This window comes from Xylocopa sonorina, chromosome 11 (assembly GCF_050948175.1).
Source record: "Xylocopa sonorina isolate GNS202 chromosome 11, iyXylSono1_principal, whole genome shotgun sequence".
NCBI classification, from domain to species: Eukaryota; Metazoa; Arthropoda; class Insecta; order Hymenoptera; family Apidae; genus Xylocopa; species Xylocopa sonorina.
The window spans coordinates 3,305,564-3,326,793 of NC_135203.1; the positions used below are offsets into that span (position 1 = coordinate 3,305,564).

General features: G+C 39.6%; 6 protein-coding genes across 13 annotated transcripts in view; 4 read left to right on the forward strand and 2 right to left on the reverse strand.

The window, feature by feature from the left end:
* The window catches only part of LOC143429406 (casein kinase I), a 66,048-nt gene extending 62,763 nt beyond the window's left edge, over positions 1-3,285 (forward strand). For 2 of the 3 annotated variants that reach the window (XM_076905060.1, XM_076905056.1), the window contains one exon: positions 1,703-2,074. In XM_076905060.1, the coding sequence (XP_076761175.1) occupies positions 1,703-1,707 (5 nt within the window). In that variant the 3' untranslated portion in view covers positions 1,708-2,074. Of the gene's footprint in view, positions 1-1,702; positions 2,075-2,449 lie in introns of those variants that run through there. The other variant, XR_013102529.1, reaches the window with a different exon arrangement.
* A 2,623-nt stretch (positions 3,286-5,908) lies between these two features.
* LOC143428905 (L-xylulose reductase) lies at positions 5,909-7,498 on the reverse strand. Its single transcript, XM_076904175.1, has 4 exons — positions 7,338-7,498; positions 6,597-7,026; positions 6,201-6,349; positions 5,909-6,132 (listed from the first exon to the last, which is right to left on the reverse strand). The coding sequence occupies exons 1-4, from the start codon at positions 7,387-7,389 to the stop codon at positions 6,029-6,031; spliced, it is 735 nt and encodes a 244-aa protein (XP_076760290.1). The 5' UTR covers positions 7,390-7,498; the 3' UTR covers positions 5,909-6,028.
* Positions 7,499-7,634: 136 nt separating this feature from the next.
* Positions 7,635-8,790, forward strand: LOC143428906 (uncharacterized). Of its 6 annotated transcripts, none has more exons than XM_076904182.1 (2): positions 7,635-7,652; positions 8,264-8,790. In XM_076904182.1, the coding sequence occupies exon 2, from the start codon at positions 8,350-8,352 to the stop codon at positions 8,536-8,538; it is 189 nt and encodes a 62-aa protein (XP_076760297.1). In that variant the 5' UTR covers positions 7,635-7,652; positions 8,264-8,349; the 3' UTR covers positions 8,539-8,790. The 6 variants fall into 6 exon arrangements, with proteins under 6 accessions (XP_076760297.1, XP_076760296.1, XP_076760295.1 ...); XM_076904181.1 differs by lacking the exon at positions 7,635-7,652 and adding an exon at positions 7,914-7,923 and having other exon boundaries at positions 8,259-8,790; XM_076904180.1 differs by lacking the exon at positions 7,635-7,652 and adding an exon at positions 7,930-8,109.
* A 1,190-nt stretch (positions 8,791-9,980) lies between these two features.
* LOC143429353 (uncharacterized) lies at positions 9,981-10,764 on the forward strand. The gene is made up of 4 exons (XM_076904918.1): positions 9,981-10,144; positions 10,221-10,362; positions 10,448-10,513; positions 10,586-10,764. The coding sequence occupies exons 1-4, from the start codon at positions 10,098-10,100 to the stop codon at positions 10,682-10,684; spliced, it is 354 nt and encodes a 117-aa protein (XP_076761033.1). The 5' UTR covers positions 9,981-10,097; the 3' UTR covers positions 10,685-10,764.
* Positions 10,765-11,147: 383 nt separating this feature from the next.
* Positions 11,148-12,794, forward strand: LOC143429076 (UPF0764 protein C16orf89 homolog). The gene is given in 7 exon segments (XM_076904473.1): positions 11,148-11,265; positions 11,429-11,582; positions 11,584-11,747; positions 11,842-12,143; positions 12,229-12,358; positions 12,424-12,526; positions 12,638-12,794. Coding segments are annotated over 7 exon segments (1,107 nt in total). The 5' UTR covers positions 11,148-11,168.
* A 1,441-nt stretch (positions 12,795-14,235) lies between these two features.
* LOC143429050 (uncharacterized) lies at positions 14,236-17,264 on the reverse strand. The gene is made up of 5 exons (XM_076904426.1): positions 17,245-17,264; positions 16,077-16,149; positions 15,826-15,987; positions 15,578-15,731; positions 14,236-15,303 (listed from the first exon to the last, which is right to left on the reverse strand). The coding sequence occupies exons 2-5, from the start codon at positions 16,146-16,148 to the stop codon at positions 15,188-15,190; spliced, it is 504 nt and encodes a 167-aa protein (XP_076760541.1). The 5' UTR covers position 16,149; positions 17,245-17,264; the 3' UTR covers positions 14,236-15,187.
* Positions 17,265-21,230: the final 3,966 nt, after the last annotated feature.

Consider the following 21,230-nt stretch of genomic DNA (forward strand, 5'->3'; position numbering starts at 1 on the left):
GAGACCCCTCTCGAGACGGTCGGCGCTAGCGTGAGAAGAGAATAGCCCAGCGTACGATTGTTTTCTTTTTCCTTTCTCGACGAGTTTGCGCCACACGAGAACGCGTTGAAACGGTCAGAAAACTATTTTTCCCGAGCGTACATTTTAGGTTTTAAGTTGATGTGGAAACCCGGCGAATTAAAAGCGAGTTCCGCGAGGCGACGGGCGAGGAGATTTCAACGCGCGGCGAGCAAGATCGTTGGCGCAAACCGAGCCGGCTGCGAGCGAAAGCTGGCTAGCGAAACCGTCGATCCTTCGAATCGAAGTAAAATAGAGCAGAACAAATGCGAAATAAAAAAAGAGAGAAGATCGTGCGTGCTTGATTACGCTCGGCCTAGTGGAGCTTCTTTTTCTTCTTCATCTTCTTCTTCTTCTTCTTGACTCTAAGGAGCCTATCTCGCTCTCTCGAATCTACGCGAGACTTGTTAAGGGGAGATGGAGATATCTATTATACGAATGTTCAATCAGCCGATGAAATTGATGTTTTTCGAAACCGTAGGAGAGGCATCTTTGTGGAATTTTAATCGCGCGTTCATTTGTGAAATTTTATTTTTCGATAAATCCGACGGAACGAGATTTAGCGAAATCCTTAAAAGAATCTCCGTGCAGCCACTTGCGTGGAGCGTGCGATTAAAAATTTCGTTTCGATAGCTTTTGCCGGTTTTCGTGTAACTGGGTGAGCTGGTTGAATTTGTACCATAGATCTCTCTGCTTACCTTCTGAACGGGGATGAATCGCGGGTGAAAAAGGAAGGCAGAAAGAAAGAATGCGCGCAGTTTGGTCTTCGGTACGAGTAGCGAAAGCGTTCGCGAAGACCTTCATCGACGAGGCGTTACGACGATCACGGCATAGAATTCGCGATCAATCGTATTTTAAGTATACTAACCGAAATTGTATCGATTCGCGGACGGTTTGCATATGTATATACAATTACTATGATCTACCCGAGGGAGAATAACTATAAAACCTGAACGACGTGTGTGTGCGTGTGCGTGTTTGATCGATGTGATCGGACAGAATTTTCTTGATGTACGGTTTACATGGAACCTATACGAACTGTACTGCGTACATGTGTAAACGAGCGTGTAATATGTGAAATGAAGAATGGAGGGAAGAACGATTAGGTGAAATGTCCGTGGAAACGAAGCAAACACCGACGAGGAGTATTATAAAACTGCCTTTGTGTACTATATGTGCAAGGAGAAGACAAAGTGAAGCGTTTTTTAGGCTTGCTCGCCTCTTTTTTTTTCTTTCTTTTCTTATTCAGTTTCACCAATTTTTACCTTTACGTTGTACTTGCGCGCGTGTCGTATCGGTCTCCAGTTCCCGCAGAGATGAACGGACGAAAGGAAGAGCGTGAGAGATCGTGAGAATGCTGCTTATGTGGGAAAAGTCGAGGGAAGAGTGAGTTCTGCGGATCGAGGTGTGTTTGTCGTGGGCGTGCGAGGTTTCTACGTGTGTCGAGAGGTAACGCGGAGGAAAACGTGATACTCGTGGCTTTCCTTGCACTCTGGTATGAACTTTTTCTTTCTTTTTTTTGTTTCGTTTCTCTTCATCGCATACAACAGCAACAACAACCAAAAAAAAAAAAAACAACAACAAAAAACTCTTGCCATCTTTGAGACTCGGCCTTTGCCTGCATTCACATTTTCTTTCTTTGTAGGTTGATGAAAAGCACGAGCGGCTAACCGATCGACTAAGCGTCTAGGCTACCCACGGATTGTAATCGTCGAGTTTAGTCCGTTGACGGGAGTTTGAGATGGCAAACGCCTTATCCGGAACGGCGAGCGTAAAACGAGTCAGTGTCCATTCAATTCAGATTTCTAAGGACCCTCTCCGTTCTCTCCTTGGAATGAAATTCTTCCTGTATAAATGGACCGTCCGTTACTCGCTATTCTACACACGGCGATTGTCGAACGGTGACTTATATCGAATTACTAATATAAGCCTATTTTAATTGATAGGTAGAGTGAGATTGTGTATGGTTAACAATGACTTTATTTCCAAATAACAAACACGATTTAACAAATAACAAGATCAAGTTACTACACGGTATTGTACTCTGGCGATTGTTTCATGAGATCGAGGGGCATCTGTATGAAAATATTCACCCGAGTCACGATATAACGCTATTTTATATTTTGCGTGCAAGGGGATGTTATCAGAGGCGTGTCTGTTTTTATTTGTTGCGACTGGTCGAGGCGTGAATTTTCTGTTGATGGAAAACTGGGACAAGAGGTGGAGTACGGTGAAACGGGCGGTTGAACCGGCGCGTAACGCGGGCAATAAAGTCATAAAGCTGCAGGATCCACGAGTCCTGCTCTGTCTCCAATGATTCCGTACTTTGTTTAGAGATAATTGAACATCCCTGATCGAAATCTCGTCTGATTGCTTTATGAATTTATTGCAGATGCGGTTGTTTAAACGTTCGGTACCGAACATGCTAGCTCTCATTGGACAATTCGCTCGAACTGGATTTGGATGTTAAACGCGTGAAATGTTTCTGTCCTGAGTGATGCTGAGTCGAATAGCCGTCTTAATCCGATGGTTCGAACATTTCGGGCTTATAAAAGGGGTTACAGTAAGTATCTCGATGGGTATTCTGACCTAAACGTTCGTTGCAAGTTTCCATCTTACTTCCCACTGCGGAACAGCTTGATCTCTCATCTCGAATGACGATGGGGCCAACGAGTCCCTGTATCCTGTTCAAATATTCCTTGTGCCAGCTTGTCCGATAGTCACGACGTAGCATTCGAATATTCTGGCACTCTGAGATTGCTGGTTACTAGTTATTATACCGTAGAATGGCTTGATTTGCGACAGTACTCGATTTAGTGGCCATATATTTAATAACTGTAAACGGATTACGCTTAGCGGTTGCTTGTGCTCGTTATAGCCAACAAAGGCGATTCCCATCCTCGCCTCGATTTAAGAGAATCGAGTGGGCAAATTTTAGGATGAAGACGGCATTAGGCTAATCGGTGGGTCTACGATAAAGTGGTCAGAGTCCCTTTGCTCCGTTAGGACTGAATTCATCAAAACGGCAGCTTCGAACGCATCCGTGATGATCGTGTACAGAAAAAAAAATTCGTGTAAATTATCTCGCCGATTTCTGACTAGTAAAATGGAAGTACAATAATCGCAATATATCCCAGAAGATTCGATACCAACGCATTATCAGGTATCGCTCGGTTTTCGACAGTCTTTTTGTTTCATTCGCTTCCATACTTGGTCCGTACGATGTGGCTTTGATATTGTACCGATGTAGCGCTGTTTTTTATTTTATGTGCAAGGAGATACGATTATTATAGGCTATTTTATTCGTTACGATTGGTTGAAGTGTGAATTCCATGTTGCTGGAACACGAGCGATGCAGGAGTAGGTGTACAGTGTAGGCAATTCCAGATTGTGGTGCGCGTAGGAAGCAATTCCAAAGTTGAAATTAATTGAATATTTTCTATTCTCACGATAACGGCTTCGTTAATTTACTTTAGCCACCATGTGTCGATTCAGAGTCTCTCTGGGATTTACAAGAGTCGCGTTTACGGAAAGCAGATGGCTAATAATTTCTGGATTGTAGGTTCGGTACCGAACGATAAGAAAGAACCGGATACAACGCCACGATGCTTCTCGCCGCGCATTTCTTTTTCAGTCTCTGAAAAATTTGCGCGCACTTACTGTTCCGCGTGTGATGTTCGAGGATGGCAAGAGTGTACAGGACGCAAGATAGAAAATAATTAATCAAACCTGGGAAATAGCTCTCGCGCTTGGCTATCGATCGATCGATCGGGTCTGTGGTTAAGAAGAAAGCGGAGGAAAAAAAAGAAATAGTTTCTCGACACAATGTCATTGTGTAAAAGCGGCGAAACAGAAACAGAAAAACGCATAAGTTTTGGTAAATATATCCTTACTATTTTATTCTTTCTTTGGAAATCACAACACGAAAGTAATGTTTCTTATTCTCCTCCCATTAGTTAGCTCGCCAAGCACGCAGATTAAGTTTTCGGTGTCTCGACATTTTCGATGCGAGTCCTTTCACTGCTGGACTGAAGTGCAATTGTAAAGAAACGAAAAGGATCGCTCGTCGCCGTTGTCCACTAGTCGATCAATGCATATATTGAGAGCATCGATTCTGCTGTACCTAAATAATAGAACCGGCGCGGCAATAACGAAGAGATCCAGTGAATTGAACGGGAAGTGGTTCTGTCCACTGTGACATTAGATAGAACCTTCATATTGGATACACGCTGACGTTGTAAAGTCTATCGGTCAGACTGCACGAGTCTACTATCTTCTCTCGCTCTTCGGTACCAAAGACCCCAATTACGTCGATGCGATATATCTTTGCTCAACACGTGCTCGATGTGACATACGATGCATTAATACCTGTCTACTGCTGTTACGGTAACCAAAATCTAGGCAGAAGAAAGAGAGAAAGAAGAAGCAAAGTTTAGGCGCGTGTGCGTGTTTGTATGGGTGTGTGTTTGTATGCGTGTGTGCGAAGCGTTCAGGCACAATTGGGCCTTTGGCAAGCGTGAAAGAAGAAAGTGCTCTTAAGAGATTTGAACCGGTGAACTCTACAATAGCGTAGCAGGGTCACTGCTCTCGATTATGCGTGAACGACGACAACAACGTGACGCGTGCGTTGTACAGGTTTTTTTCCTTTCCTTCGTCTTCTCTCTTTTTGATTACCGAACCACGTGTTGACTTGAAGTTAATCCTTTATGCGTAATGGGAGTAAGGCCACGGCGTGAACGCAAACGACAAAGACACACGGTTCTCCGGACAGCAAGAATAATAATCAAAAGAACTAGGCAGCTATTTAATGAACACGCCAAACTTTCTGCGGAGATTCTGAATGACGCGTAACGAGGGTGCGTCGAGGAAACAACGTTTCTACGTGTTAACCGATTTTAATACTTGTACTCTATTAAACGTAGGATAGTGATTCTTAATCTTTGCGATGTATAATCGTGTATTTTTTGAAGTTCACGGAAGACACTTGGTGTTTGTAATTAATTTTTTATATAACACTGAGTGAAGAAATTAACTCTCTCTCTCTCTCTCTCTCTCTCTCTCTCTCTCTCTTTCTTTCTTTCTTTCTTTCTTTCTCTCTTTCTCTTATAGGAGAAACGCGAAACTAAACGATCGTCCAAACACTAAAACATGTCATCTTTCTCGTTTCTGGTTTTTTTCTTTTTCTTTTTGTTCAATGAAGCGGTTGTGAAACGATTAAGAATCGCTGGCGCAAAGGGTTAATTTGAACGGGAATACTTTACTCGCAGCGTTTGAATTGAGGAAGAAGGCGCGAAAAGTCGAGCGTGAATCAAGTTAAATGCAACGCGTGTTTCATCAGTTTCGAAAACATCTCCTCCCCGTGAGAGCAGTCTGATTTCTTCGCCGCCTTTATGTTCATCGTAGAGACTCAAATAATTACCGATTAGAAAGAGCCGAAAAACGAAATGTTTGTTTTAGACCGGAAATGGCGACGGCTGGGGAGTTTCGGGGAAACAGGTTTGTTGTCTCGTTCCAAATATTTTCGAAATACATAACGAGTTTTCTTTCACGCGACGAGTGCTCTCGCTGTTTCGCAGTGCTCCCTGCCGTTAGCGCGCGCGCGCGCGCGCGCGTTCGCCGAATTCTAGTTAAATAATAAAAAAAAAAGAAGGAACGAAGCGTTTTTTAAATTAAACGAGATAAACGAATAACTATGATCGCCTTTCTCTCTTTTACTTTATCCTAGATCCACGTCTGAAGCACCCACGCGGCTTCTTTACTTTTGATCAAGAAGATCTCGATGATACTGAAAACTAAAGTATCCTTGAATTAATATCTTTGAATGAACAATGAGTTACCGAAGGAATGGATATCTTTCGCGTAATAAAGCCTCTTTATTTGGTATCATTCTTTGCGTTCTAACAATTTTCTTCAATATTTTGGTCGATATAATATTCGATTGTTACGTGCAAAACCACAGAATGTGTTGTATTTATGTTGCCAAAAATCCGCCATCCACTGGCAAACTGACACCGTTAATCATTGAGCTACGATCGCTCAACAGAAATACTATCGCATCGAGTACCTCGGACACTTCTGCAAAAATGATCGTTAAATGGTAAAACGATATAACACCAATAATTTTATGAAATGAAACAACCTACCACCCAATCGACCTAATGGTATTTTGCTTATCATGCTCTGCGCTTTCTCTGGATCACTCCAACCAAGCTTTCCCATTTCCGTCATGATGACTGTAGGATTCACGGTATTCACCCGAATGTTGTACGGGCCAAGCTCAAGAGCCATTGTTCTGAAAATCAATTTTATATACCCCTGTTATTTATTTAAAGTGAAACATTCTGTTCATGAAACTTCACGTAATATCAGTTGTTACTAAAACAGGTAAGTAAGATAGATCGTGCTCCTAACCAGTGTACAGTAGATAATTATTATTTGTTGTAATTGAAATTTCACTTTCTTAGACATTTAACTCTAACATCGAGTTTGCATTTCAGTGTTCGTAACTCGAATTGTTATTAAAATTAAAAGCTGCTTACTTGGATAACATGTCTACCGCTCCTTTGGTGGCACAGTAAACAGCGTGATCTTTCAAAGCTGCCATACTAGCCTGCGAAGAAACATTAACGATGCTACCGCCAACTTTCCTCTCGATCATATTTCTCGCAACCACCTGAGAGACGTTCAGAATCGATTTCACGTTTATAGAGAAAGATAGGTCAAAATCTTGCTGGGTGGCGTCTAAGAAAGGACGAAGACAAGCGACGGCGGCATTGTTCACCAGAAGATCGATAGGTAATACTTTTTCAATTTCGGTCCTCGTCGCATCCCAATAGCCCAGATCGACGCAAACAGTCTGAATACGAGGATCTTTCGCGCGCAGGCTCTCTAAATTTTTCTCCGTCTTTGACAATGCTATTACTTGAGCTCCATGCTTGGAGAGATGGAGAGCCAATTCTCTGCCAATGCCTACAAGTTAACATTTAACCCTATTAAAGATGTAATATATTCTGCGCTAATCTGGATATGCAACTACTATTAACACTGAAATTCATTATAACTGTCGATCGAATTCATGATTAATTATTCATAACGGAAGTTGAGTTTCGAAATCAGCATTATTGAGATTTGTGTTCGTTGAACGAAGTGAATTACGTCACTGAGTTTTACATTAGCCAGTGTTTTTCCACTGAAAGCACGCGGGAATACGGTCGAAATAAATTTTTAACGAAGCGAGGATTCTATTCTAAGATTCTTAAGTATATATTAATTTAACATACCTTGTCCGGCACCAGTTACGAGAATACGTTTCCCCTCGAAGCTGATGTTCATCTCGACGAATATACTACTATTTAACTAGCGATGTAGCGGATAGAACGCTTGTTATATAGATACGTTTATTCCGCGTAGCTTTAATGTACCAGTTATATATGTTCACTGATAACACCACTAATTCGTCCTATGTATAGTGGTCAATTACTTTCTGCATCTATTCAAATGTATCATAGAGCTTATGGCGTTATTAGTTGTCTATTTCAAAGTATTATCTGTTCGAATATTATTTTTATCGTAATCATAGGGCTACTGAGATAGTAGTTTCTTAATGTATATTCTCATAAAAAAATATTTCCAAGTAAAATTCCTCTCATCAAAGAAAACAATAAATACAAAAACCGTTTTCCCCAGCTCACAAATGTTGATTTATAGAATGTATACAAAAGCTCGATGTAATATTACAGTAAAGAACTATTTTACACGAAAATCCCGCTTTACATTTTCAAATCGAACACTTTGAAAAGTCGTACACCGAACGATAGGTTATGTATCGATATCGAAAATGAGAGCAAAATTAAGGAGGTGTATTATGTGAGTGGAATAATGCGCCGCAACATAAATAGAAAATTGAATGAGTCAAATGTTAAGTAAAATTTGTTACGATAAATGGAGTTTTATTATATTTTATTAACCGATGAACGTCTTAAATGCGTTGATTGATGAACATCTACGTTCTAACCTCTACGAAACGTCATTTCACGGAACACTTTGGTAACCGTGCGTTGTGTACGGTCAATTACCTATTATTTTCGTTGCATTAACAGTACATTTATGATTAGTTTCTAAAAGTTAGTTAGAAGAAAATAATTTCAAACAACAAACACGTCTATATGATGCTAGATAATAATTTATACAACTTGATATAGGTTAGATTGCAATATGGAACCAGTCGTTAAGAGACCATTGTGATTTTCACCTGCCCTTGAAACACGGCATCGAAGAGAAACATCAGTAACAATGGCATCCGAGGTCTTTTTGGGAAGCGGTGGAACTTTTCATCGAGCATTAATGTTTATGCTCAAACTTGGCTGGCAATCACGGTTTCGTCTGCCAATGCTTGTAGTCATTGTACTTGTTGCTATGGATTTTAGACTTCAGTTGGAAATTGAATTTGAAAATAATCCTGAACAACATAATCATTTGTGATTAAGAATTCCAATTGTTTGTTCACTTTTGTTAATCATTTTCAAATAATACATGGAATGGTTATAAATTACTGTCGATAATACATACATCATTTGCTTTATGTGGAAATCAGCTGTACTGTTTTTGCTTTCAGGATTTTTTCAATGCAAACCTTGATTATCAACCAATAATCAATTAGCTACTTTTACATAAATATTACATAATATAACTATATACATCGTTGCTTCGCATTATATTGGACGATGCTCCTATACCTGGATGATATTTGTTTATACTTTGTTTGGTGACCGTTTCTCTGTCTATACAGGTTTACGTTGAGTATATAAGAAATGTAGTTGTCGTATCAAGAAAGTTATTGTCGATTAATATTAATGTCAGTCAAGGCTGATATTGATGAATCCTTGTCAATGAAATTTGTGCTAATGATTTTGATATTATAGATAGTCATTCACTGTTACTAGACATTGTATTGTATTACAAGTTATATTATACAACAGTTTGTACATTTTGCTAAAGCAATTGAAGTTTGAAATGTATGTTGAGATATCCATATTTACAGTTGTATTTCGTAAATGTATTGTAACACGTTTTATGTAATCTTGTTGCATGAAACAACCTTAAAAAGTTTTATTTTCACACCTAGTTGTACATCCGAGACAGACAATTGAAATACAAATAAGTTAAGTGTGATTAAAAGAGGATAAAATGGTGTAATAAAAAAATAATTCATTTTTTTAAGACTGTAATTGTAATATCGTATGTTTAGTATTACTTTGCACAATTTCTTAATCTTTTATTTAATACCTGTAAACTATCATTTAATATTAACTGTAACAGTCTAGAAATAATTAATTACATACACCATACATGTGTGTACAAGATAAATGTGACAATTCAATATTAGTTACTCGTAAGCAATTTATAATAATTACCCATTGTAATATTCAAGAGCTCCAACATTTCTTCAATACTAAACATTGAAGCTACTTGCTTCTTTTCACCAACAAAATTCGTATTAGATTTTTAGATATTTCCGTTAATTAGAATTATTTATTAGATGTAAGTTATTGTACTGATGTTGCGAAAAAAATAAACAGAAAGATGATTATTTTTATAAACTACATTTCTACTCTTTTTCGATAATTTTATTAAATTACTATATGATTTTAATCGACTCTTTCAGCAAAAGGGAAACAGCAGAACAAACTGCATTATAATTTATTTTTATTTGAATCTCTAGTAAACAGTTTTAGACTGCAATGTTAATAATATAAGTAAAGGATATTTTATAAAATAGCGAGTGTACGATTTTGTACGAAACTTTTATATTACAATTTATGTTTAGTACGGTACTACAACTTTTAATGAAAGATACTTCACGTCCGTGAAGAAAAGTCGCTTAACAAATCAGGAGTGTCGTAATCTGAACACTCTTGAAGTAATCACTACCCATTTTACGAATCGAAACCCTTTTGTAATCGAAAAGAATTTCGTTGGCTTCTCGACGAATATAAAAGACCTCTGTAGTTAGAATAGCAACAGAGTTGCAGTGTTACTTAATGTTTCTTCACGCCCAAGGAAGAGCTTTCGTATTTATTATTAGCATGTAAGTTATTTACTTTATTGGTAGATATTATATACAATTTCATCTATTTGATTATATTCCCTTAATCTATGCAAAGGACATCAAACTTTGTTTATCTCGTCATTTTAATTATAATTTCGGGTCTCGTGGCGAGGATTTCATCAAGAACAGTAGACTCGGAGGAACTGATAAATAACATTCAAAGACCCGCGATCCAAACGTATAGTTATCCAGCTATGGTAATCGGTTTAACTATTTGCACAATTTATATAAAATTTCTTCAATTCTGAAATTCATTTCTCTTTTACTCGTATCAAAATCCAGACCAAATCGGTGCATGACAACTCGAATGAAAATGATGGCACATTCTGTCTAATAGAATATCAAGTTGTAAGTTTCAACAATACAGTGTTATGCTTTTCTAAGTAATAAAGGGACAGGAATACATTGTTTCAATTTCAGACCAGGAAGAGGACAGGCAAATGCATGAAATTGGGCCACGATGTGACCGGTTGCGTTTCCGGCGATTACATGGACCCTTTCCACCCCGACTGCTTCTAAATTTCTACACTAATCGCTTCAAAGTTCACTTTCTTCAATCGAATACCAGTAAATCCATTTTGTAACGTTTCTATCCATACAAAAAAATATATATCTTCCACATTGTACTGTAACGTTTCCATCATTGAAGAAAATATTTCTTCATCACCGCAGTTTCGCGCTAATCAAAATATACCGCCCCCAATTCGTTTTCCTTACTTTATAACAGGGAACAGATGTTGCTCACCGAGATATTGCTTCTCTGTTCTCTTCGATGTTAATCAAACGCCACCCACAAACGGCTCCCAATAGCGATTTCTTAACGCGTCGGTCCTCATGAAGAAAAGTGGCCGCATTACCGGTGTACGTGACGAAGAGGAATTGGTTTCGATTTTAATTTCACAGAATTCACGTCGACGTATTAGGTTACACGGTGGGGCTGTCTCTATAAAGTTCTCTGGAATTCGAGGATCGACTCCTTTAGGATCGTGAACGCACCACCCGCATGAGAACGTTAGGAAGGCTCACTAGCGTTTGCGTAGTTCTGCTTTTCTATGGCTTCCTGCCATGGAGCAGTGGAAAATTTTCTCCAGAGGATTTTGGTGAGACTGAAAAAGTTTCTTGCGATTCTTTTATTTATCTCAACCTGTGTACATTTTCTTGCTACGTTTCGTAACAGTTAGAATGGACAAGCAGGCTTCGTTTTCTTTGGATTTTGTCACATTTTAGATATTAGATTTAAGCTTAAAGTTGTATTTATTACAGAAAAAAAGTTAGTTGCGCTTTATAAGGTGATCGATTATATTCGTCAAAGACCTGGCCAAATGAACGCTGACGTTACGTTTTCCCTTACTATCGTAGAAGGTGAATATTTGCTATTCTTCGTTACACTGCTTTCCTGCAGATTCTTAAATAAAATATGTCATTCAAACAGCTAATGTGGCTGCTACCCTTTTACACGAGAATGTACGATACCTAGGAAATCAGTATAGAAGGGCTCTGATGTTCATTTTAAAACTCTCCGACTCGATTCGTCGATGCTTGTTACAGAAAATTACTCCAGAGAGCGAAGACGTCGAACTTCGTGAGCAAACATAAATAAAATTAATTTTACCTTCACTTTTACAATCATCCTATACATAATATATTTTTAAATACAAAGATGAAATTGATTTCAGTTCACAAAACCTTAAATTATCCTGCTTTATGGATGAAAGAGATATCATGGCGACGTGGCGCTCTGAGAAAGGCGAGAATCAACCCCAACTTGACTTATCGAGATGTACAGGAATTGGTGATGCAAGGAACACCTAAAGAGGATGAAAGCGATCGATGTCTCGCTGAAATTGTTCGGAACAGATTGAATGCAGATAATAAAATTCTTGGTTTGTGTCTCGACATATTGACCAGTCAAGGACCCAGCCGAGTAAGGGGATATCCACTTACTCATCGTCTGTTGCTCGTTCAAATTGCCAAGGCGGTACTTTATATACATTTACTTCGATGTTTTCTTCTTTTCGTACATACATACATTGTTCTGATCGAATATTATAAATTTATTCCAGATGAAATGCGACGAAGGATTTGCATCCTCAGAATTAATACTCTCCTACTGTTCTGCTATACTTCAAGACCTGATCGACGTCGAGACAGCTGGATTTCCTTACCAAACGCCGGATTTAATGCTGGAACAAGGTAAACAGATATCGCGTTTCTCAATCCCTCGTCTCATTTCTCAATCGCGTTTCTTTTCTTGGAAGTTGTTTTGTGCGGCATGGAGGGCTTCCTCGAGTTCACTGGCGAGCACTACGAACGATTGGTGTTAAACTGGTCTCACCCTGGCGGATGCTTCAGTTCCTTCGGGTACGTGTCCCGATAAAGCGCTATATTAATCGTAGAGCAATATTGTTCTTAGTCTGTTGGATAGAGTACGCAAGTGATTACGTTGTAATGTTTAAAATTGCTTTTTTCCAGAAATACATTTCACAAGAACGGAACAACGCGCGTGTCACGAAGAGCTTCGTTGCAAACGGACTTTGGTTGCGACAGTCACGCTACTGGTCTAGCTGCTGCCGCACTTTCTTTATTCATTCGCGAAAATTTGGAGAACATAGAACAATCTGAGGAGTAATTGTTATATGTAGACTGTACTCCGACAACACAAGCTTGTCACAGTAAGAGCAACAATTACAGTTACTGAAAGCCATATATATAGTTTTAAATCGTCATAAAAATGATATATAATAAAGGTTTACAAGCTCTTTTCTTATTAAAATTGCACAATATGTAGTAAATATATAATACCACGCGGCGTATGTGACATCACAGTGCTCTTATTGTGACAAAGTTGTGTTGTCGGGATGTATATTTCAATAATTTTATTGTAATTTATTTTATATTTCCCACTTTATAGGTAAGAGAGAGAAAGATATATAAGATAACTATAAGAAAGAGTGAGACAGATGATACCGACCCTGCTCTGGAACCTGTGGCGCCATCTCTGTGAAAAGTGCTCAAACTGGTCGCACACAATTATCGACAGCGAAGTGAACTACTGAAAAGCTACTGGCGCCATCTCTACGGAAAGTACTGAAACTAATGCCAGACTAGTTTTAGCGCTTCTCCAAGAGATGGCGCTAGTAGTTCTTCAGTAGTTTACTTCGCTGTCGATAATTGTGTGCGACCAGTTTGAGCACTTTTCACAGAGATGGCGCCACAGGTTCCAGAGCAGGGTCGGTATCATCTGTCTCACTCTTTCTTATAGTTATCTTATATATCTTTCTTTCTCTTACCTATAAAGCGCGAAATATAAAAATGATATATAATGTGATAACGTACAATAGAGATTTAAAAATTCTTTTCCTATTAAAATTGCACAATATGTAGTATTTATTATTTATATTTACATACGTTACTTTACATTCTCACTTGCAACCAACAATCGCTGTATCGAGTTAGATTATAAACAATAATAAAAGCAAGTATAAACTTATATCTTTGTTTCATGTTAATCTATTTTAGAATTAAAATGAATAAACTGTTTAATTTTGTCGTTTTTAATATTCGTTTATAATGTGGATGGAAAAATGTCACCCTACTCCACCATTGAGAAAATTAATGAATGAATGGCATTGACAGACGGTATCAGCATTCGAACAGCACTGCGTGCAGTAAATAAATAAAGTGCTGATACCCTTTTTTCATCCTGTATATTAAATACCATAACTTAGAAATGAAACAATTTGGAAATAAAAAACCTATTCGATACAATTTCTTTAATTACGTGTTAATTACGTTGTATTGTTGAAAATAACTTTGTAAAAATCAATTCTATTGCATTTTACTATTCTATTACGTGTAACTGTAATACTAACCACGAATGAAATTATTTCAGATACTTTCGTTCGCAATTTTTGTACGAAACTACGCCCTATCGAGAACAGCGGTTTATCCAGCAACTTTTGAGCAGTAAGTATTACGTTACACGTGTGTAAAAATTATCTGTGTACGTAAGAAAAAATATGGAAGAAGAAGATGTGAAAGAATTTAGATGGGAGAAAGGAAAGAAGATGTTATAAAGAATAATTTATTGTGTACAGTCCGTAACAATAGTTACAATCGGTAGAGAGACGGGTAGAAGAGAGTAAAAGTGGTGTGCAGAAAAATAAATAAAGTCAGTCGTGGACCTTGCGTAGGAGAGACTGGTTCTCGCGATGTGGCAACGCCTGTATTTTTGCATACGCTTAACATTTTCGTAATCCTTGAAAATGGAATCTATTTTGGTATCGCTGGGGATCAGCCTTCTTCTCGGCTTTTTGACTGATCGCGCACTGGCGAACCGGCAGTATCGGTTTCCAAACAGGGAAAACTGTATTTTTCCCCTCGCGATCTCGACGCGTACGTTTAACCCCTGCTCGCACCCTCGAACGATGCTCGTTCTTCGTTTTGTACATTACGCATTTCCTCAGTAATCAGATGTAGTTTTCATGACAGATGAAAAAAAATTTGTGCTTTGTGATACACTTTTGTCTTTGTTATTCTCACGATTTATTCTTCTTTTAAACAAAGCTTACGCAATTTTTATTTAAAAAAAATATAAAGGATAGAAGTGATATTGGGTGAAACACAATCAGTTTCGAGAATTTTCAACATTGCTCGCATAAATAAAAGACATAAAATTCACGGATTACAGCTTGAAAAAGATACAGATTATCATTCGAGGGAGCATCTCAGTGGCTTATATACATATATATTTTAATCTACTCTTGGCGATTAGTCTTACTTTATAAATATGATCGCGCGATTTTCGATAAATCCACTATCGACGGGAGGCGATGCCTCGTGCTTTGGTGCGATTGCGCTAATTGAACTTTATGTAACTCCTTTCGAAGCGATTAGACTGTTCTTTCGTGCGATTGCGGTTACTTTTCCGTTAAGAGAAAGGAGAAGGAAAAAAGGACAGTCTAATTCCTTCGAGAAAAGGAAACCTCTGGACCGTTTTTTCCTTTACGAGATCAATTTGCTTCAGGGTCGTCGATAATTGTACGGCCTTCCGTATGGACCTATTCTACTATTCAGTTTGTCGTACCTCAGCTGTTGGAAGTAACTATACACAACCAGCCACAAGTACGTGTAGATTACTGAAAATATAATACATATTGGCATCAATTTTTAATAAAGTTAACGCTTCAACATGATCGAAATATTGTTCTTATCGTCTCTAATCTGCAAGATCACTTTGTCTCCGAAAACTTGGATCAATATATTTCTATCTACTTCTGCTTTTATATTTCTTTGTATTGTTTAATACTTTTAGGCTTCTGACGCAACTTAAAATGTTTTAGGAGAGCTCCACGAAAATCCAAAGTGACGGAAGACGAGGAAGATCGACGAGAAAATCAAGTAACAACTTACCAATTGCTATCAAACCGACGACAAGCCACAAAATACCATTAATTACTAATTGATTCACGAAGAACATGATGGACGTGTAGATAACGCTCACTAATAGGCCAATTGCTAAGATCAGGCCTAGAACCACCCATGGTAGCATCATGAACGTATTTCTCTGCAAGAACAACACGCGTGCGATGTTACAGTAAAGAGATATTCGCACAGCTCGTGATCCGTCGAGTGAAATTGAGCATGAGCTGTCCTCTTACCTTGAGGGCGCCTATTATGAGCAACAGCGAGATCAGTATAGTCATGCAGAGGTTTATCGCGAAAATGATCCTGACGATACTCTGGTCCACCACGTCGATCAGTATCGTTTTCCATTCGACGTTCAGAGTGAAGATCAATACCAGCGAGATGATGGACAGAATCTGTTTCGCAACGAATCGAGCGTAAGAAAACAAGTGGAACATGTTTAAACTGTCAGGGGTCGTATTTGGTTGGTTTACATTTCACTTACTATGCCTAAAACCCCAGTGAACAGTGTCCCCGCTTTTAGCGAGTAAAAACCGAAGCACGACGTCAGCTGCATTCTGAAAAAAAGAAGAAAAAGAGGCAACGTGAACGATATCGGCACGAGTAGCGTTCGAATTTTCATGCAAGATGAAACGATAAACAGTTAGCTTTTCTTATTATTCCATCGATCTGTTGTAACCGCGTGAATGCCGAGCAGGTACGCCGATGGAATTTAGATCGTGGGTAGAATTAGAATAGGAGCGGTGCTCGAGTATTTTTAAAGCTGATCGACAACCAATTCGTTATTCTCGTCGAATCAGCGTTCCGTGCTCGTTTTCTCGCTAGCCGGTTGTAATATTTCTCGTTTACGTATCCCTACACGCGAGGAATCGCGATGCCACGGATACTCCGTGGCCAACGAGGCTTTCCTCGTTGCGAGTCGTCGAGAAGTCCAATTTGGGCGGTTACGGGACGAAACGGTCCAAGTTCATCGTTCAGATTACTCGCATCGACTTAAATGTCACGGAACGTTTCGTTTTCTTTTATTCGAATCGCTCGTTCCGCAACAACCATAAACTGTTCGCACACCCGCATGGCGTAATCGACGCGTTAACACCCGCGGGTATTATACCGTGGCTGACATCACGTTGGACACGCCGTTCCTTATTCATTTTTATTTCGCGTTAAAAGCCGCATGGAAATGTCTAAATGTCATTCGCATGCAAATCGAATTGCGTCACCGACGATCTAACCGAGTTGGCGGCGGAGGTAGAAAGTAGTCGATGAGCAGCGATTGAAGTCGGGGAGTGGGCCGAGGATCGGCGAGATCGTAGAAAAAGTCAAGCGGAACCACGATGGTCGCGATTTCGGACCGCGTGACATTAAAACGACAAAGTTTCGTTTACGACGCGCCGAAAATAGAGGGAAATATGGGTCATTGGCATAGGTGGCTAGCGTCTATTTTCGCTTGTTCGCCGTGCTACCCGTTGCTGACCTTCCTTTCCGCGTTTATTATTTCTCCAGGCTGTCGTATCCGGTCGCCAAACCGCACGAAACCCTATAGTCAGCTGGAAAACCTTGGTCAAACTATTAGAATCCAAGAGGGAGGACATCGATCGTATCTCGACGATACAACGTGCTTCTTATTACAATGCGGACCAATGGTTATCAACAAGATTGCAGAAAACTTCGAGAGCGTAGCTCGCAAAAACTGCTACCGACCGAACTGCGCATATTTTTCAGCGAATCGTTTTTTAACGGGTTTCAACGTTCTCCCACGGCATCGAATTCGTTTAGCCACGCCAGAGTACGATTTTAAATGCGAGAACTGGAACGCGCGCGTACACGTGACGAGCGTCGTGCGACAGCAAGGAAGAGAAAATCGGTAAAAATGATCGCGTACGGAGAGCTCGAACGTTGAGAAAGGACGAGAATCAGGAAAAGGCGAAGATAGAGGCGACTGTGGGGGTCACGGTGAGCCACGAAGCTCGTACGAGGTCCGCCGCGCCCCATAAGGAAACGCATCGCGAGCCCTTGTTCCCGTGATTTCCCTCCGGTTCACCTCGCGCGAAAAAGGAAACGCGTCTCCTATGAACGATCAACCAGTCGGTTGACATTGGCCACCGCACGGTTCTTCGCCCGCTCCACTTCTGCCTCACCTTAGAACGCACGAATCGGTGATTTATACGACCGTTAAACGACGCGGGACACGAACCGATCGCTTGTACACGATCGGCTCCTCCCGTCGATGTTCCTCGAAACTTTTATCCTCTGAATAATAGAAAGGGAGAGGAAGTGGTCGCTCGCGGCTAATCGTGATTTCAGTCGATCTGGAGAACGTAAGGACGGCTCGATAGGAAGATGTTTGCGAGTTGAAGAATTTAAATGAACCCTTTGCACTCGAGGGCAACGAAGCGGAGGTATTTGAAATTTTTCTTGAAACTGGAGGGCTCCTCGATGGAGGCAATGCGAATAACTTTAAGTTCGTAACGCGAGGACATAAATAAATCGTAATAACTTAGTTTATCCTGTTAGCAAATTACAAATTAAATCTGTTGAGGAAAATTTTGTTTATTTAACTGTAAAGGAAGCTGTTGCTCTCTTTCGAGTTCAGAGGGTTAAAAGGCAAAGAAATTATTTTAGTTCATACGTAAAAGCAATTTGAAGACAAATTTGGTCCCTTTTGTTTAATTTTCCGAACATTCTCAATACTCCAGAGAAAATCCGTGAATTATTTGAAACATTTATAGTTGGTGCAATTAAGTTTAATCGAAGTTCGTTAAAATTCTTGAAAACCTGGTCTTTGTAAATACACCTTGAAAAAAGAAAGGAACGTGCAGATAAGGTATTTTATTGGCAAAAGATACGGAAGACAAAAATTAGCGACAGACGTTTACAAATATTCAAACGCGCAGCTTCCGTTTGTTGTTAATAATACGATATAATTTGTACGTACTCTCAAAGATCAAATTGCAAAATTTAATTAAATCACTATCTATTATCGCAAACCATGACCACAGACGGCGACTGTAATAATCATTCTCGTGAGAACATAACGATGATATAATAATAGTTGTACGTAACTAGCAGTGAAAATTATAGATAGTGGTGACACACGGAATTAGCTCATGTTAGGTGAATCAATGCCATTCAATGTCAAAGGCGAAATCGTGGAAAAACCGCGACTGCGGTCGTCCTTTAATCATCGCCCTGATTCAATTTTTTTCTGATTGCGGATCGGCTTGGAAAGAAATATCCAACGGAAGAAAGAACAGTTACGATCGATTAATTCGCGGATTTTAATACACGTATAGAATCGTTCTGTTGTATAGTCTGTTTGCCGCATTCTTTGTAAAAAAACTTGTCGCGTCATCGAGTTGGAGATCACGCTCGGCCTCGAGATGTTATTTTCCACGAGACGGCGGTTTCGCTTGCGGATACGAAGGCCAGTTACAATGTTTTCTTTCAAGAACTGATTTGGGGTATACGTAATATATTCGCGCAGAACGGGATCTTGGAGGTCTGACTGAAATGACACGTTTACTCCACGGTTAATGTACTTGCTACAATGTACAGGGGTTGGTGAGTTAGAGGTAGTTTTACGAATCGAATAAATTCAGGGGAAACAAAGTAGAACTGTCTAAAACATAATAGAATGAAATTAACCCTTTGCACTCGAAAGAAACAATAATAGCGTTATTACTTACATAACATTTGTAATTTGCTAACAGAATAAATGTAGTTGGTACGATTCGTTTCGTGAAAATTATTCGCATTGTCTTCATCGAGAAACCCTCCAGTTTCAAGACGAATTTTCAATGAAATCCTCGAGTGCTAAGGGGTGAAAGAGGAAATAATTTATTGCGAATAGTGGCCAGTGAGAATAGATTTAAAGGACACGAATTAATCGTTTCGAGCGCGAGCACCAGAGGAAATTGCAATGGTGGGTTATCTGTGTTAAATTTAGGCAGATCGTATGTTATAATTAACCTGAAAAAGAGAAACAAATTGAAGACCATTTGACACGCGTGTTTACGTTGCTTCTGTTCCAATTATTCTTGATGACCCAGAAACAGGCATTAATCGGAAGCGAGGAAAGAACGGGCCAGGTCGGTTGGCTACCAACACGTCAGTCATTTCCGTTTCTTCGACCAGGGCGCTGTCTTTCCATGAAACCAATAGCGGAGAATCAATATCAAGCGAGCTTTTTATTCGCAATTCTCTCATGCCATGGAAATTCCTTGATCGTGATGAAACAAAGGTCCTCGACCTATCTCGAAATTGGGCAGGTTGAAACCGATCGAGAGTCTTCCTCTACTTTGCATCCCCTTTATCATTATTTGTTTAGTCCGTGTAAAATGTAAGGTAACGAAGAATACGAGATAATGACGAACAGAAACGTAAACATGCGAAGGACGTTATACATTATCCATTTCCTAGCTACGTTCAAAGTTTCAAATCTCCAACTCATCGTGGAGTTAGCTTAAAATCAATTGCAAAATTTGTACCAAGCAGACAGATAAGAAACTGAGTTGATAAAAACGTACTAACGTTTTAAAGAAAAAAGTGTTGAAGCTTTAACTTTAAGGCTGTTAATTGTACAACAACGAAACGTTTATGCATTCGTCCAATGATTGCGGTGAGGAACGTCATGCCATGTACTATATACACGTATATGTGACCGCAATGTTTCACGGTTGAAATTCGTCATCAGAATTTCCGATTCGGATCTTTACCGAGGAAATTTATTTCTGCAGCATCCGCTGTGTCCTCCGAGTCAGGTACACGGCGTTGTCCGCAGAATACCGATACCGTGTCGCGTGTCATCTATTGCGCGATCGGTTTCCGCGTTCGCCAAGGAATCGCGGGGAGAAGCTCTGTGAAGAAAAGGCTTTGGAATTTGGACATTCATTCGTGGCTGGATTTTTCTGGATATACTTTCCTTCTCTTTCTGCTTAATCTTGTACCGAATAAATTTATAAATTGAACTTTTTAATTGTGGCCAGTGTGTAAGCTTGAGTGTGCTTCTATTGAGGATACAATTTTCATATTCCCTTACTAATTTTTAATTCGTTGCATAGACTGTTTCCCAAAGATTCTTTACGAATAATGAGGTCTTCTTTTTGACATTATTTTTTATCAACTTTTCATGTGCTAGAAAATCGAACAATATCCACGCGTGTTGTTTGTTTCGCACAAGTGTTTGAAAAGGTCGTCAATGAACGGCCACGTGATCCACGTACACGACGCACATCTCTATCAAGGCGTTCGTTCCGCTGCGCACTTTATGCACGCGTATTTTCATGGTTCACAGTCGCGAACGCGAGCTCTGGCCTCCTTTTACTTTTCGCCGTCGTGAGTATCCTTCTTCTACTTTTCGCGTACGATCTTCGTGGCTTATCCGCGATCCACCACTCGTAAGCTCGTTCATTTCGCACCCCGATCGTTTACTTCGTGACCCTTCGCTTCGTTTATCTCTGTGCTTTCCTTTTCAATTCACGAATTTTCGTCTCGTCAGAGAAATGGAAACGAGAGGCGAAAAGAAAGGGAAGCGGAGGTGGAGGCAAAAGGTCGAAGTGTCGCTAAGTTCGTTTGCGCAACAGATATTGGAAAGATGCAAGAAACGGCAGATTGTTTAGCATTACGAAACTCCGTTTCG

What these genes read in the sequence shown, in the direction of transcription:
- LOC143428905 (XM_076904175.1), bottom strand. Translation starts at nt 7,389, where the DNA reads ATGAACATCAGCTTCGAGGGGAAACGTATTCTCGTAACTGGTGCCGGA. An exon ending in GCGGTAGACATGTTATCCAA is followed by an intron (nt 6,350 to 6,596) that starts GTAAGCAGCTTT and finishes ATTGATTTTCAG; the next exon opens with AACAATGGCTCTTGAGCTTG. An exon ending in ACCATTAGGTCGATTGGGTG is followed by an intron (nt 6,133 to 6,200) that starts GTAGGTTGTTTC and finishes TCATTTTTGCAG; the next exon opens with AAGTGTCCGAGGTACTCGAT.
- LOC143428906 (XM_076904182.1), top strand. Translation starts at nt 8,350, where the DNA reads ATGGCATCCGAGGTCTTTTTGGGAAGCGGTGGAACTTTTCATCGAGCA.
- LOC143429353 (XM_076904918.1), top strand. Translation starts at nt 10,098, where the DNA reads ATGTTTCTTCACGCCCAAGGAAGAGCTTTCGTATTTATTATTAGCAT. An exon ending in TTCGTATTTATTATTAGCAT is followed by an intron (nt 10,145 to 10,220) that starts GTAAGTTATTTA and finishes ATCTATGCAAAG; the next exon opens with GACATCAAACTTTGTTTATC. An exon ending in CGTATAGTTATCCAGCTATG is followed by an intron (nt 10,363 to 10,447) that starts GTAATCGGTTTA and finishes ATCAAAATCCAG; the next exon opens with ACCAAATCGGTGCATGACAA.
- LOC143429050 (XM_076904426.1), bottom strand. Translation starts at nt 16,148, where the DNA reads ATGCAGCTGACGTCGTGCTTCGGTTTTTACTCGCTAAAAGCGGGGACA. An exon ending in TCACTGGGGTTTTAGGCATA is followed by an intron (nt 15,988 to 16,076) that starts GTAAGTGAAATG and finishes GTTGCGAAACAG; the next exon opens with ATTCTGTCCATCATCTCGCT. An exon ending in CGTCGGTTTGATAGCAATTG is followed by an intron (nt 15,304 to 15,577) that starts GTAAGTTGTTAC and finishes TTATATTTTCAG; the next exon opens with TAATCTACACGTACTTGTGG.